General features: G+C 45.3%; 1 protein-coding gene across 1 annotated transcript; it reads right to left on the bottom strand.

Annotated features, from left to right (window-relative positions):
• Positions 1–9,402: 9,402 nt before the first annotated feature.
• On the bottom strand, positions 9,403–12,774 carry LOC114852803 (protocadherin-20). Its single transcript, XM_029145455.2, has 2 exons — positions 12,489–12,774; positions 9,403–12,050 (listed from the first exon to the last, which is right to left on the bottom strand). Exons 1-2 carry the CDS (start codon positions 12,672–12,674, stop codon positions 9,432–9,434), a joined length of 2,805 nt encoding a protein of 934 aa, XP_029001288.2. The 5' UTR covers positions 12,675–12,774; the 3' UTR covers positions 9,403–9,431.
• Between the last annotated feature and the right edge of the window lie 3,278 nt (positions 12,775–16,052).

Genomic DNA, 16,052 nt, shown 5'->3' on the forward strand with positions numbered 1-16,052 from the left:
ATTTACATGCAGTCTGTCAGCGCGTTGGGAAGCGTGTTTGATTTGAATACGGTTTCTGCCACATTAGACTGTGTTTTACATGCTATGAGAAGCTGGAATGTTGTGTCCCACTGTGTGTGTGCGTTTGTGTGTATTTGTGTGTGTGTGTGTGTGTGTGTGTGTGTGTGTGTGTGTGTGTGTGTGTGTGTGTGTGTGTGTGTGTGTGTGTCTACAGTGTCTTCAGTAGGGCTCTTGAAAGCACTCTTGCTCATGTGCTACAGTTCTTTTCTATTTATGTTTCACCAGTTAATTCACAAGTGCTACAAACTTCCTGAGTTCCTATTTGTGCAAAGATGACACGACTGTGATTCAGGCACGAGTTTCAGGTGTGTGATCAGATTTATTCAGGGAATTAATCCTGGGAGCACCTTCATATTGCAGTTTAAAGGTCACACACACGATGCCAAAGTACACAGACCATGAAGTGATTCACTCCTAATTGCCCCTTTTGTCACACAACTCACCGTCTTTCCTAAATCAGATTGTGGGACCTGAGTGGAAAACTCCACCCGTTATTATTAAAAACGTACAGTAAACTGTGCTGTGATGTGAATAAATGAGAACCCTTATCTGATACAGCTGCATTATACTCAGTCATAAGTTGTTTTCTGTTGTATAAATATTACAGATCATATGTTTAAGTGGCAACATCATAATTTGAGGCAATAAGTCTCGGTGCATTCATTCCATTAGCTGACACCTTGATGCGATAGGACTAATAAAGGCGCTGTAACTCCAGGGCCCGTCCTCTGCCGCGCTGGAGAGGCTCAGCCTTTAATGAGCAGGAGAGGTGCTGCCTGTCAGTGCTAATAGATGTCTTCAGCGTGCAGCAGACCGTGCTCCGCGTGGGTCATTCCTCAAACATCCTGCCAGCGTTTGTTGCCAAGCACCCCTTGTGTTACTCATAACACATGACAATATAATGGTCAAAGGGGGCCAGTTATTCTGACCAACGACAGCACGGACTAAGGGTGACTGATGAATCCGTAGCTGGGTATTGATCTTTGCTATTACCACATGCGGCCACGCAGCCGAGTAAACACAGGGTAAAGCCTCTCTCCGTCACTTTTATGGACCCTGTCCTGCGCCGTCCATGGCTTTGAGCCACGCGAGGAGGAAGTGCCGCGGCGTCGGCTCTGGTGCCGCTGCCCCTTTCTCGTTTTTGATTGCCACTTACAACCAAGACCCACGGGGTCATATTGTGATTATGTCACCAACTTGTCTCGGAAACTGAGCGTCTCTCAAACAGAAGCGCTGCTATCGCGCTCATCAAAAGTTGCTGCGGCGCTGAAGTGAGCTGTGAAACCGGCTGTAATTGACAAAAGTCCATCTGCGGGCGCAAACAACTGCGCTGCTGCTACCTGTTCATCCGTCCACATCAGCTTTTTATTGTGTCTCGGGGGTCACACTTTGGTCAGGTTGCTGCTAACAGAGCGGCTTCTGCTGCCTTCTCTCACTCCATTCCCCCCCCAACGACAAGCACACCTTCAATAGGAGAGCTGCTTGGTTTACATTTACATTTAAGACCAGAGGAGACTAACGAGTCAGCGGCTGAGTTTGCTGATGAAATGCCTGTGAAAATGCAGCTTCTGTACTTGTGAGGGGTTTAGTTCTTAGATGTTGTTGGTGCAACGTTCTGAGCTGTGCTGAGCCGAAGAACCCAATGAGAGGTAACTACTTATTACATTATATTGGAATTAAAGTGTTTGAACTGGGGCTGAATTTAACAACACCCAAACAGACTCCAAATGTGCAGCTGCACCTTCTTCCCCTCTCTTATTGCTGTACAGTATATGTTTTCACTGTTTCAACTTGAAACGTGATGAAAACGACAGGCGACGCTGATCAACGAGCCCAAGAACAAACAGGGACCATCAGCTGTTGTCTACAACATAACCTGCCTTTTAGTCTGGGTCTGACCACACACTAACGCTTAATTGTACTTTAACATGAGCTTGTCATGGGTTAATGTTACCTCATGGTTGAAGAAATGGCCGTGTTTATCATGAAACAGAATGAGACACTGGCTGCGTGTCAGGCTGCCTCCATCACAACACAAGCACTTGATCTCGTGTTACCTCTCTAGCCTTTTGTTCCGTGACTTTAACAGTTAGGCCATTTGCACATATTGCACATGTTATTTGACCTTTTTCAAGAAGTCTTTCTATATTTTATTCCTGTCATTTGAGATAAAGCCCTGCCATGAACAAGACAAATCGCAGAAATCAAACTTCAGAAAAAGTAAAATAAATGAAACAGACAAGTTTCTATCAATAAAGAGACACGGAGCCATCAATAAGAGGCACTGTACTGCAACAGGCCTCCCTCACCCCCACTCCCACCCCCACCAGAGAGCCTGTTCTCACCCTCATCGAACTGCTGTGTTACAAATGACTCAGCTCTGTTCAGATGCCCTTGTCTGAGCTGTACAGTGTGGAGTTTGGAGATGACATTGAGCCGGGACTTGATTATGAATATCTTTATACTTAATCAACAGAATACTGAATCTAATCCTTTAAGCACTGAGGACAGCGGGGATGTGATACTCCAAGTGACCGCCATAGTCCCGTAACAGATATTCACTGTCTCACATACACACACACACACACACACACTGTGTCATAGAGGGGTTCACTCACTCATAGTTCAGGTTTGGGATGTTGTGTAACATCATGCTCCCACTCTGGTGGAGTTTAATAGATTTTATAGTTTTCACAGTTTCAAATTTGGGCCCAACATTCTGTTTGTCTGCTGAAATTGTCAAACGAAGGAAGCAAAGTCCCGTAAATCTTAGGATTAACCTGTGGACCACCCAGACACAAACCCACGATCAACATGGATGATGAGCGCAATAAGGGTTCTCGCCCCTTAAGAGGCTTATGTATCGCGCAAGGTTATTTATTTCTTCCTGTGTTAAATGGATTTCACACTACAGCTGTGGTGCATGCACTGTGGCATTGCTTTCTCTTCAACCTATAATCATATAAGATAACTTCAGTATTTGAACGGTGCTGCTCGTTAGTTCCGCTGACGAGCTTTTCCGTCGCCCAGGAGGCAACTATCAAAACAAGCGTGGAGCTCGTTTGTTCAGAATTACGTGGACAGGAGCAACCAAGCACTGCTTGCTAATCAGCAACACAAAGTACCAGGCACTGCGATGCTGCTCTCACACAGTCCAGCGACCTTCGTTACCAAAGGACATGATGTCATACTTGTTAAAGCTGTAGTGTGAGAATGTGGTATTTAAAGATTATTAGCAACAAGCTCATATGTTGTCTCTAGGGTTCCAGTGTTCCAGGTTTAGACCTAAAATTACATCTTATATTAAAGATTTTTATTACAAAGACAATACTAGAACTCAGCCTAAAGAAGAACTAGATTTAAAATGAATCAGTAGAGTTTTAAATACGTAGTCGCTTTAGTTAAAATGAAATCCTACAATAATAATTGATAAGGTCTGTGCGTGACCTTTGACCTTGCAGCCGCTACTCTGTTTACTCCTTATCAGATGCCGGCTGCAGCAGGTGGCTGGTGAAGTTCCACGGCTTTTGCTGAAGACAATTCGCAAAACTAGTGTCTGACGAGGACCAAAGCAAAAGCTTCGGTTTGATGTAAAGCAGTTAAACGTTTAAGCGAGAGACAAAATGAAACGAAGCCTCGGGTCAAACGCTTCAGGTGCAATGAGAGGCAGAAGCGTTGGCTGAACTGGTGCCATATGGCAGACGGATACTGGCCCTCGCTAACAGGAAGCGTCGCGGGCACTTATCTCTCAGCCCACCTGTTTATAGCTGCCTGTGCGTCCTTTAATCGGCCTTCCCGCTACACTTCCTTACCTTCCCACCTGCCTTTGTGCGTCTCTCTGTGATTTTGTGTTTCCGCTGGTGTCTGTCGGGGCACGAACCACTAGCCGAGGCGCTAATGCGTTGCCTCTCCATTCCCCATCGTTGCTGCGGAGCCTGTGGAGCGGCGTTAGCTGCATTTTCTGTCTCACCGCCGAGTAGGAAATGCTAGAAAATGAACATGGCATTTTAAGTTTGTTCAATTAGTCCCTTGCTGAGAGCGCTGAATGGGGCGCGTGCTTGAGTGTGAATGCGTCTACTCCGCTCACCTCCACCCGGTTTCAGTTTACAGTCTCGCAAATCAGTGATCAGCATCGATGAAAATTATGTTTTTTAAAAAAACAGTTGCAGATTTGCTTCGCCACATTAGATTAGAAGACTTAGTTCCTCTTGACAGAAGAAAAGCCTTCCTGAAATGCATGAGTGGCTGGTATTAACAAGGAGCACTCATCTGGTGCTCCATTATCTCAGACTGGAGCTGCAGTCAGACCATATACAGGCACTTCTCTGAAGCTTTTTGTCCTGTTTCCTACTTGTGGGAGAAGGAATACATATTTGGGCATTACAGGCTTGATCAACACTCTTTCAGTCTAACTAGGGATAGAGAGAGTGTCAGTGCCTCCTTTAGTGCTCACTCTCTCTTACTGTATTTTCCCTTGAGGGTCACGCTCCCATTTACAGCAAAAATAAAAGAAACTAAATATTTTACAGGGTAACTGTTCAACATTGTGTCACAAGAAGAAAAAGAGCAGTCCTTTAAAGCTAATGACGGACATGAAAGGTTGCTCTTGGGTTTTTCACGTCTTCTGTAAAGCAGCTGGTGGTTGTGTCCATCTGAGGTGCACCTATGCTACAGTATGTGTCAGATTTCAGTTAAATAAAACATGACCTGGGAACATTTAAAATGACTGATCACCAGCCTGCACCTGAAAAGGATCATTATGTTCCCTTTTAACAGTTCCGCTGTCACTTCTTTAAGGGTCAATGCAGCTCTGTTTCATATCAAACTGAAGGAAACCGCCGGAAAAAATGGAGTCAGCTGAGTAAGGTAGAGGAGGGGGGGTCTAACACTATAAAACCAACATACTGTAACACAAACACATTGTTCCAGCTGGTCCCTCAGCCTAAAAAACAAATCCTATTTCACTAAAGGTCTCTTATTGTTAGTTACACAGGTAACAAGTTCAATAATTGGTCATTGTTGTTCCAAGAAATACATGGTTGAGTCACATTTCAAGTACTGTACATGTACTGTAGCATTATTAGGCTTGAAGATGCAGCACTCCTATGTAAAAAAATTGAGACTTACACTGTCAGTGTGTCTTTTTCACTTTAGGGTGGAAAAAAAGGCAGGATGGGAACAAGGCTGTTGGCAAAATGACATGTTCCCGGGCCTTGTAACTGGTAAAGACTCTATTTTGAGCCAGATAAGTGATGGTTGTATGTAAAACCTGCTGGTGCGTTATTGGTGGTGACGGTCTGGAAGGACATGCCCCGAGGACTCGCATGCGGAGCGACGTCCTGCTGACTCAGGCCCGCTGCACGTGCACCGCGGCTCCAGCAGAGATTTGCAGGCTGTTTCATCATTGTTATCACTTTCACCTTCCTTCCTGTGTCTTTACAAAGCTCCGTCTCCCACTTCTCACTGTCACTTTGCTGAGAATAATTAACAGCCTTATTCAGATTAAAGATAACATTAATTTATGCCTTAGAAAGAAGGAGGTGCTTTTTGTTACCACTGCTACTGCTGAACTTTCAGTGTCTTAGGCTTAATGAGGATTATAAGACGGTTTACTAAGTTATGCTTTACACATAAGTAAAGCATGATGTGACCTGTACTGGAATATATGGATTAAAGCTTCAGCTGCAGCAATATAATGTTTCAAAGTACGTATGATACAGTACATATTGGTTATGTATTCCAAGATTGTATTAATTACAAATTGTTGAAAAAAACAATTTATAGTAAGAAACATTATTTAAACTTTATTATTAAATGTTATATATTTAAATATTATATTATTAAAGCGAATGTAGTAAGTGAAAAATAATTGTTAAAAAATGCTATATATCAAATCAGTTCTATTTCTTCCCCTCCAAATTGCTAAATATGTTTTGCTAAATATTATTTGAATAAATTGGCTGTTTACCCGCAAGCTGCCACATAGAGAAGACAGTCTGATGTTAAGCCCATAATAAAAACAAAGCAAATGTATTCCTAATTAAAAGCTTAATTGTTTGTTTGTGCAATTATAATACATTTTTCTTTCATTTTTAGCATAATCACAATATCATTTTGTGACACTGCAGCGTCTCCCTGAAATGTTGACAGTCCACATCATTTATATGTTCAAAGTATGAATGTCAAAGCACTAATCCGTAATTGGCTTTTTTTCTTCCTATTATAAACCATGGAAACCAAGACAGCGTTTTCTAAATGAACTTCCTTGTGGCAGAAACAGGAGGAAATGCATTTTTAACAGTTGTGTGGGGGGGGAGCAAAGTTGCTCAGAAATACACTGCTTTCATTAATTCCCTGGAAGCCCCTCTGTGTGCTATGCTGGGATGAAACTGGATGAAACTGAGAGGAAAATAGGGACGGAAGAAAAAAAACGGAAATTAGTAATGTAATCCACAGCAGGATGAAAAGAGTGCGATTTGATTATATTTTGTTGCATCATAGAAAATGAAAGAAGTTTTAGATCAAAGGCAGTGATTTTCAGCAGGAGAAAACAGACATGCATTATTGAGGATTGTTAACAAAGTGTGTGTGTGGCTTGTATTTGATGTCATAACTTGGTAAATGTAGCTTCTCCTATTCAGCAGCCTTGTGTAACCGGAGCCGGGCCTCTCATTGTGTCTTTATTTGTTTGATTTCAAGGCAGGGGCATTACAATAAAGCCAATCTGGAAATGGGATCGGGCTGTGACCGATGGTAATTACTTGCTGTCTACACCATTAAGAATTTAATGTAATTTCAGATAGACTTTCCTGGAGAGAGAGAGTGAGTGAGTGAGAGAGAGAGAGGGAGAGAGCGAGGTCACAGGGGCGACTGTGAAGCTGAGTCTCGATTCAGAAACAAACCTACAAGACAAACACAAAAACACATTTGTGGCCAGTTTGATTCTACGCGGCCTTGCGACGTGTTATTTCAATAAGTACAGTTTGAAGTTCACAATCACAAACATCGCAGTGGGTCACGAGAACCTAATTCAAGCCAGACCCTTTCTCCTCATGTCAGGAGAATTAGGGCGGTGGGAGGTGATCAGCTCTTGGTCGGGTCCAAGCTGATTCTAAACCTTGTCGTGTAAAGATAAGTGTTGGCTTTGGGTCGATCGGTGGAGTCGTGTTGAACGCCTGCACAAAGAATTTTTAAGGTTGAGAAACAAACATCACAGCTAGTGAGCGACGCCTAACATGGAGGAGCTGCTGAACATGCTAATATTAGAGACATGCTGGCTGCAGCTCGTACCGTCGTTAATGGTGCTGCTGGTCACCGAGTGGTGTGATTATTGCTATTTATACATACAAACTGTTGGAGCCAGAATGACTTCATGCTCAAATCGTGGCATTCATTGCCCACAGCCACTGTGTTGTTGTTGCACACTTCATCACGGGAACAGCTGGGTTGGGGCCACGGTCGAGGCCGTAGTGCTGGCGTGACTGCTGCGCGCTTCACGTCTGGAATCGCTGAGGGGAGCGTGACTCAGAGCAGGAGAAGGGGAGCGATAGGTTGAAACGGAAACCTCCATTGTTATTACTGCAGTTCATCATTCTGTAGTTGTTTGCTGGTTTTAAAAATGTAAAAATGTGCAGAGGCCGTTGTGAAGTCACCTGCTGCCTGAGCGGCCTCACACATCAGAGTCGCAGGGTCGATGGAATCATCACTGGACATTTGACTTATTGCCTCCTAATTTTTGACAAACACATTTGAATCACATCTCAGGACACACTAAGCCCACACCAGGTCCACTCTTACAGAACTTCCAAGAAGTTTGTGTTAAATCTTCGCCACGAGCCAGTCGCACTGTCTTGAAAGACACCAGTGGTCATACGCTGCGTGATCATAATCTTTCAGCCTATTTGTGTAATGGCCAGAGGTGATTACTGCGGATTACACTGAGCTGCCTCTAGCTCCTGATGTGCTCTGTGCTTACATGACATGCTTCTCTCCTGAAAGGCTGGTAATTGCGTGAGAAGCCGCGTGTGCGAGTGGCTCCTCAGCACAGGTTTGTTTGCATGTTTTCTGTTTCCACCCAAACAGGTTTCAGAGGACGCACAATACCAGAGTTCCTCTGGTGGGAGTGTGCATGGAGGAACGCAGAGTCCTGAAGCCTTATTCTGACCAAACCCAGAGCGAGACCAAGGCGCACATGCGCACGCAGGTGACATGTTGACAAGTGAACGCAGCATCTTCTAAGCGTGACTGCTGTTACGTCACTGATCGTGCAGGTGGTGACAGGAACAAGCCAAGCTGTCAAAGGTCGACTCGAGGTCAAATACAGCAGCAAATGTCTACACCTGGTTCAAGCTTGTAGAGACAGAAGCATCAAAACCTGCATTTGGTCATACAGTGGTATGTAGGGAGCATTGCTTTGATCCTATCTGTGCATTAGATGTACCAAAATGTAATAATAATGTAATAAATCAGCACCTTTCAATTCCGCTGTATCTAGTTGTTTCTGGTAATTTCCTTTGCACAATCAATGCAAAACATATAAGCAGAAATCCATTGTGCTGTAAAAATAAATTATCTTTAATATTTACTTTGATTTTCTTTCACAAATACTGAAGCATTTTTTTCACAGACACATTGAGAGATCTCAGAAAAGAAGGATGATGCATGAAACGAATGCATTCAAGGAACGAAAGCAGAGAAAGTGCAGTACGTGGGAAACAAGTGACTCTGTGCCGAACTGAAATGGCATTAAAAGGTTTTACACACTGTACATGAGCAGTAACTACAGGAAGTGGGGCGTCTGGTTACTCGGCTCTCACATGTCACCTGGAATGTTGAACAAAATCGCAATTTGAGGTTCGCTAGTTTTTTTTTTCCAAAGATGTGAGTCACAATAGGAGAAACTATAGAAGATGCATTAAGTGGGTTTTTGGTCAATTGGTTTTCAGAGTCTGGAGATTCCAGCTTCCAGGTGTGAATCTGACAGGTTAAGTGAAGGGACAGGTTTTTCTGAATGGACAAAGAAAACATGGTTGTGCCTCGAACCGTCTTTAGTCCTTTTCATGTCAATGCAAATATTTTATATAAAGTTGTAAAACGTACTGTACAATATGTACATGGGACTTCAGACTGAGTGGTCCTCAGTGATTTGCTCTATGACTCCATCATGAGACTGTTATTACATTAATGTTGATTTTCTGGCTTGGTTGCACATCTCACTGGTAACAACTCTAGCAAGAACCAAGTCCGATCACACTGTATTGTAATAATAACAAGCGTATGACGAGAGAGCACCTTCATGTAAGAACCACATTTCTTACAGCGACCTTTGTAAACATTTGTGTAAACGGGTTTTTTTGGTGCATTCTGGAGCATCAGATGTTTGAGATCTGCCGAAGCTTCCGATTCACGAGCTCCGCTGAGTCATTGTTCGTTTTCAGCGGGAGCTCCACTTCCGGCCTTTTCTTCCTGTGCTTCCTAAACCTTTTGCAGCATATGTACGACGTCAGCAGGACGACCAGGACCAGCAGCCCCACACAGGCCACCGACAGCGCGATGAGGACGGGCCGACAGCTGGACTCGTACCTCTCCGGCCCCTCCGTCATCTGACCCACGTACCAGGGCCTCTCCTCCACCTCGATGTCAGCCTCCCTGGTCAGCAGGCTCTGGATGTAGCTCTCATTACTCACTGTTTCATTCACAAAGAGGTTGACCATCACTGTTGAGTAAAGGGGTTCGGGCTGACCGTGATCCGTGACCTTCACCAGAAGGCTGTAAAGGCCCCGGCTGCTGAGCTCCCTCTTCAGAGTGATATTCCCTGTTTCTGGGTCAATGGCGAAGGACCCCGGCTCGTCGCCTTTCCTCCTGACGATGCTGTAAGCGATCACAGCGTTCATGCCGGTGTCCTTATCCACAGCGTACACCTCTGTGATGGAGGTTCCTGGTAGCGTATTGGGTAACACGAGCATGTAGGACTGATTGGACTGGGGGAAGAGAACAATGGGCGGGTTGTCATTTACGTCCAACAGCAGCACGGTCACCATGGTAACGCAGGAGAGCGCGGGCTCCCCGCCGTCGCTGGCCTCGATCCACAGCTGATAGGTTCCCTGTTGTTCGCGGTCCAGTGGGGTCTTGGCCCGCAGCGCCCCCCGGCCCGTGTCTATCAGGAAGATGTCGCTGCCGTTGAGGATGGACAGCGCCACCCAGCCGTTCTCCCCCGCGTCCGCATCCGTCACTGACAGGACCCCGATCTCACCATAGCCCGGGAAGTTCTCTGGCACGAAGAAAGTAAAGTCCTTGTTGATGAAGCGGGGGCTGTTGTCGTTGCGGTCCTGAACCGTCACCACCACAGTAGCGATGGACTCCCTCCTGGGCGTCCCCTGATCCAGAGCTCTCACTATGAACCGATACGTCTCTTTCTCCTCGCGGTCCAGCGATACGTTCACAGTCAGGACGCCCGTCACCCGATCCACCACAAAGATCCCAGGAGCATCACCCCCAAGGAGATAGAATACTTCCCCTCGACCTTCGCTGTCCTGGTCGGAGGCTTGGAGCTGGGTCAGAAAGGTGTTCGGGGGATTGTTTTCCTCAATAGATATCTCCACCAAAGACTGCTGAAACACCGGCGCGTTGTCGTTCTCATCCAACACCTGCACCTTGAGGAAGGTCTTGATGACGAGCCCTTGGGCATTCTTAGCAACCACGATCAGCTCGTACTCGTGCGTCCTTTCGTAGTCCAGGGGCTCTGTAGTCTCCAGTAGGTATTCGTTCTTGAACAGCTGATAGGGGCCGAGCCTGAAGGGTCCTGTCCCTTCCAAGTGACAGTCCACTCTTTGCTTCATGTCAGTGTTTTTGATTGTAAAGAAAGCAATGGGGGAAAACGCTGGCTCAGACTCCCTTATTGTTATCATGCCATCCTTCTCTGGCGCAATGTACCTGGCGATGACAGCAGGGGGTCCACTCACAACTTTGATGACGTGGACGGCGACCGTGGTGACAGCAGGGATACAACTGGGTCCATTAGCGAGAACGGTAAGTTTGTAAAATGTGGCCGTGCCAGTGTCTATTTTCCCTGCTAGCTTGATCACTCCTGTGATTCTGTCCAAATGGAACAAGCTCCTGGTGTCCCTTGGCACACGCTCGCTGTAAGCATAGCTGATCTGAGCATTAGCACCAAGGTCGGGGTCAAAAGCATGCACGCGCGCCAAATGTGCCCCTTTGGTGGCGTTCCCATGCACGGTGACATTAATGTGTGACTCGGAGAATCGGGGACAGTTATCGTTCACATCTGTGATGACAATTTTCAAAGTAGCCGCGCCGAGAAGAGGAGGGGACCCTCCGTCCTCGGCGATTATGTCTGTGACATATTCAGGGTGCGTCTCTCGGTCCAGAACGTCTGTCACGATGAGGAACGGTGTCAGCTCACCTCCCTCGTTCTCCTCCACGTCCAGCGTGAACATGCCGAAGTCATTAACCAGCCAGTAGGTCTGCACCCCGTAAAGACCCAGGTCCGGGTCCACGGCAGACTGCTCCACCGCGTAACGAGAATTTATGGCTGTGTTTTCTGGGACAGACATAAAAATCACATCCACGGGGAACTCTGGCCTGTTGTCGTTCACATCCTCAATCAGGATCTTAACTTTGATGAGCTGGAAGTGCTCCTGAGGCAATATGAACACATCCAGGGAGAGGACGCATCCCTGGCCCTCCGGGTTATCAGGACACAGGGTCTCCCTGTCAATTTCTGTGCCAGATGTATAAAGATCCCCAGTGGTATTATTGAGCTTCAGATACTGTTCGCTGACCTTCTTTTGCGGGAGATTGAATAAAAAGGGGGGCTCAACAGTGAAATCCAAATGTAAGTCTACTCCAATTGCCCCTATGAAGGTCCCACTGGGTAATCCCTCTTTTATCTTATAGATGAGCTCCTTTGCTTGGCTGAAATGTGCAAAACAGGACAGAGGGCTGATGTACAGCAGGAGGATGCACAGTCCCTGTAACACAAGAGAAATAATGATGACAAACTTTAAGATTCGGAAAAATAGAAATAAAGTTTCCAGAGCAATTATGTTGTGTGTTTTATACTGTGGTGTGTTTTACTGATGTGAGGATTAGTGTTTACTGGAGGGATGAAATGATGCAGAGCCTTTTGGAAACCAGTAACAATGATTTAAAGCATAATTACAATCTACTCATGCCAATAAAATATATCATGTATTAATATATAGATATATGTGTGTGTATCGGACCAAGTCATGAATATTGGTTTAAATTTATTGTGAGTTTAAAGTGTATGTAGCACAAGTCAAGAGGATAAAAGCTGTGTAGTGTGGAGCAGCAGAGGCCTAGTCCTGCCTCAGTTATATGAAGTATAGTTACCACAAAAATAAAAGTTGAATTTTATCTGTGAGTATAAATACGATAGAACTTACCCAGGTTCCTCCTCGTTCTCTAAGGCTCAGGTGTCTGCTGATGAACATGTTTATGTCCCGTTCCAGCACTTTCTCACAGCAGGAAGAGCGTCGGCGTCTCGGAGCCAGGCATTTTGAACGCTGAGCAGCGCAGACCTCTGCTGAGTGCTTTGCCTTTTTCCTCTCTGACTTGAACAAGTCATTCATCCCAGTTCTGGCTCAGGACACTCCCACCGTATGCAAATCAGGCCCGCCGCTAACCAATGGGGGCCAATGAATTCTACTTTGGTTCAGAGATTCCCTTTCAACGCACGCCGCCGCGAAGCGCTGCGAAGCACACACCTACTCCCTCCGTCCACACCCATGTTGTCGCCAGCGGCTGCATACCTCCTATTCCTTTGGCGACGTGAAATAACAACACAGGATGTCAGATATTCACCCTCTGGGGATTACTTTAATCTCGCATTAGTTAACACTGCAAATTAAAAACAACACTGAAGGTTCGATTCAAGCAAAGTTGTGCGACATGTGAGTCATCACGATGTGCTTTGAAACATGCCTGACCTTTGACCTTTCATTTCCTAAATGTGTTCTTTTCATTTATTCATCAAATACAAACAAAGCCAGCAGAGAGAGGTGATCTTGGCATCGCAAGTGGTGCTATGGTCTGATTCTGGATTGAGCCTTTAACTAAATCAACCCCATAATCCCCGTGTGTTCTAAATGCTGTGCCAGCTGTTTGCTGGGATTGCAAGCATACTGCTCAGAGAAATTGAGTGATTGAAGTCCTCTGGAAAATGGCAGCTTTAGACTGTGGCACACACTCAGCCTGCGTCGGGCCGGTGAGTCCCGGTTGTCGCCGCTCGTCATAAAGCTCCGCTTGATGGACACGTCTCCCACCTGCAGTCGAATTTTAGATGTGATTCAGAGGAATTGTTAGTCTTTCAGCGACATGGGTCAACAGTATCATAATATGGATCGTTTACAAATCCATCGTGTTTCCAGTAGCCAGTCATTTTTTAAATCTCTGCGCTAAGCTCAGCAGCATTTCTCTAACACCCATAGGTGCAGTTGGTTCCGAGTGTGTGAAAAGAAGCCACGGAGGAAGCGAGAGGCTTTCAGGAGCTGCCTGGAGGTGCAGATCCGCTGCTGACTGACTGGGTCACGTTAGGTGATTCTTTCTTAGAGGCAGTTATTTGCAGTTTATCCATGAGCATCGTTTGTAATTCCCAGCTTTGAGTCGTTTCTCCCAAAAGATGATGTCTGAGGCAATATTTTATTAGGCCGCTGTTAGATTTGACAGATGTTTTATGTTCTTAACGTGACACTTTTATTCCTGCGTTTGCCACCATCACCTTTACCATGAATAAACTCCCCATCACCCCACTTGTCTTCACATCATGACGTAAAAAGAGAATCGCATGCTATTAAATCGTCAGAAAAAGGTAGAATGTTACTTCCTGATGCCGAAGAGATGACCTATGTAAAATTGTTTTATTGTGACCTTTAGTTGTTTAACAGGTCAGTCTGAACTTAGCAGCATCAAAACACCAATGTGAGATGTTCGATGTCCGTCTGTAACAAAGCTTCAGACAGACATCAAGGCGTAATAATTCAGTTGACTATCTCTGTCTGCTGTGTGTGTGTGTGTGTGTGTGTGTGTGTGTGTGTGTGTGTGTGTGTGTGTGTGTGTGTGTGTGTGTTACAAGAAGACGTCTGAAATGGTTGCTTGTTTTCCTGTGAGTTTTGGAATATTTATGTGTCCATATGGTACCAGGCCAAAAAAACTACTACAAAGGTTCAATAAAGCCAAGAGGCTGCATTGCTTGGGTCTTAATTGCGTCGTTTGCTGCTCGGAGTCAGTGTGAAATGAGGCTGGGTAATCTCGGGCCAGATTCCCTAGCAGATGTCCTGTTACCCTTGGTCTTTTCTTTTAATCAAAGAGCTGCTAAGCTATCTTGATAGCTATGAGAGAGGGCTCCATGGCTGTTAAGTAAGATAGATGTGACCACACAACGGTCTAACTGCAAATCTGTTCCACTGTGATGACGTGTTTACCACAAGCTTTTGTATGTCATTCATTTCAGATGGATGTCTCTAGGAGTCGTATGTTGCACACACTTGAACAAATGCACTCACTAAAACCCACAAATAAAGTTTCTTTTAGGCCGTAAACTTGCCAACACGACTACAGTACAGTATATTGTATCAGCCGCCCTTCAGGCCTAATATTGTAACGTGATGAACATCCTTCAGATGTAATCAGAGAGATTTGTGTCATATTTAATGTGTCGTTTATACAGCGCAAATGATCCAAATGGTCAAAAATGTGCATTCTGCTTAAATGTAGAAGCACAGAAGGAGGTCATAATGAAATGTGTGTGAAATCGGCTCTAGGAAAATCGATGCGTTGCCGTCAGAAATGTGTTTTCTAATGTCTAATTAGGCATTTCCTGTGTGTATCGCGTAGCTGTGATCGCTGCAAATTGAACAGTAGGCACGTGAGGACGGCACCACTCAGAGCCCCGTCACGTCCGCTGAAGCAGGCAGAAATGCATTCAGCCCCCGTATATTATGTCAGTCAGAGTTAGGCTCATTCTCACCCGCTTTCCTTTGCAACACCAGCGTGCATAATGGCCATTACTGCACATTTTCACTCTGGACAAAGTCCCGGCTTTGAATTTCAGCACCCAAATGGGCACAGGCAGCGTGAGAGGGCGTCAGGCAATAAATAACCTATTCTCCAGCCTTATTCCTGTTTTTCTACAATATCTTCCAGCTCGGTGCGCCGGTCTGCATCAGCCGCACTGCAGCTGCACTCCTCAGTCTCAAGGGGACAATAACGCTCCCCACTGTACTAATAAGTGGAGCCATCTCCAAACAGGGGCAGAGAGGAGCATCTCTGATTAGTTCTGCTCCTTGTAAAATGGGACGAGTTAATGAATCTTCGCTGCTTAGATTGCGCTGATGTTTTTGCACTATCACTGCCATCTCCTGGTCGAGTTGATACAATAGACATAAAAGTTATGTCGAGGTCACTAAACAGGAACCTAGTCGTCCATCACCCAGAAAGCTTTGCCGTCTGTTCTTGTTTTGTGGCTCCCAAAAAGAAAGAAAATTCAATATGGGACCAAATCTATGCTTTATTTCCATGACACTTACAGGATTTGTACAAATGTAAGAGTTGAGTTCAAGGTTCAAAACCGGCAAAAGTACTTATTCCTCATAAGTAGGTGATTTGTTATTTTTCATGTGGAGACCCAATTTTCTCAAAGAAGGAAAGGTACAAAGGAAAAAAATACTTAAAAATGCCTCTGTGGCTCGCCATCACGGAACCAATTTTGGTGTAAAATTGAGCTGTCCTGACATAATATTATACAGCACGGTTTCCAAACCCCAATGGTCTATTTCTATTAACTGAAAAAAAATCTAAAGCGCCCTCTCGTCCTCCTTTCCTCGCACCTTCCCTCTTGCTCCTCTCGCCCGCCGCTCTCTCTCTCTCCCATCGCTTTCTCCCGCTCCGCTCCTGTCAGCTGCGAAAGGTGCGTCGCGGCGCAATTGTGGGAGAGCTCATCTGGAAAGGGT

Source organism: Betta splendens, chromosome 3 (assembly GCF_900634795.4).
Source record: "Betta splendens chromosome 3, fBetSpl5.4, whole genome shotgun sequence".
NCBI classification, from domain to species: Eukaryota; Metazoa; Chordata; class Actinopteri; order Anabantiformes; family Osphronemidae; genus Betta; species Betta splendens.

Excerpts from the sequence above, each read along its gene's own strand:
- LOC114852803 (XM_029145455.2), bottom strand. The coding sequence starts at position 12,674 with ATGAATGACTTGTTCAAGTCAGAGAGGAAAAAGGCAAAGCACTCAGCA. Across the intron at positions 12,051-12,488 it reads GAGAACGAGGAGGAACCTGG|GGACTGTGCATCCTCCTGCT; the intron begins GTAAGTTCTATC and ends CTTGTGTTACAG.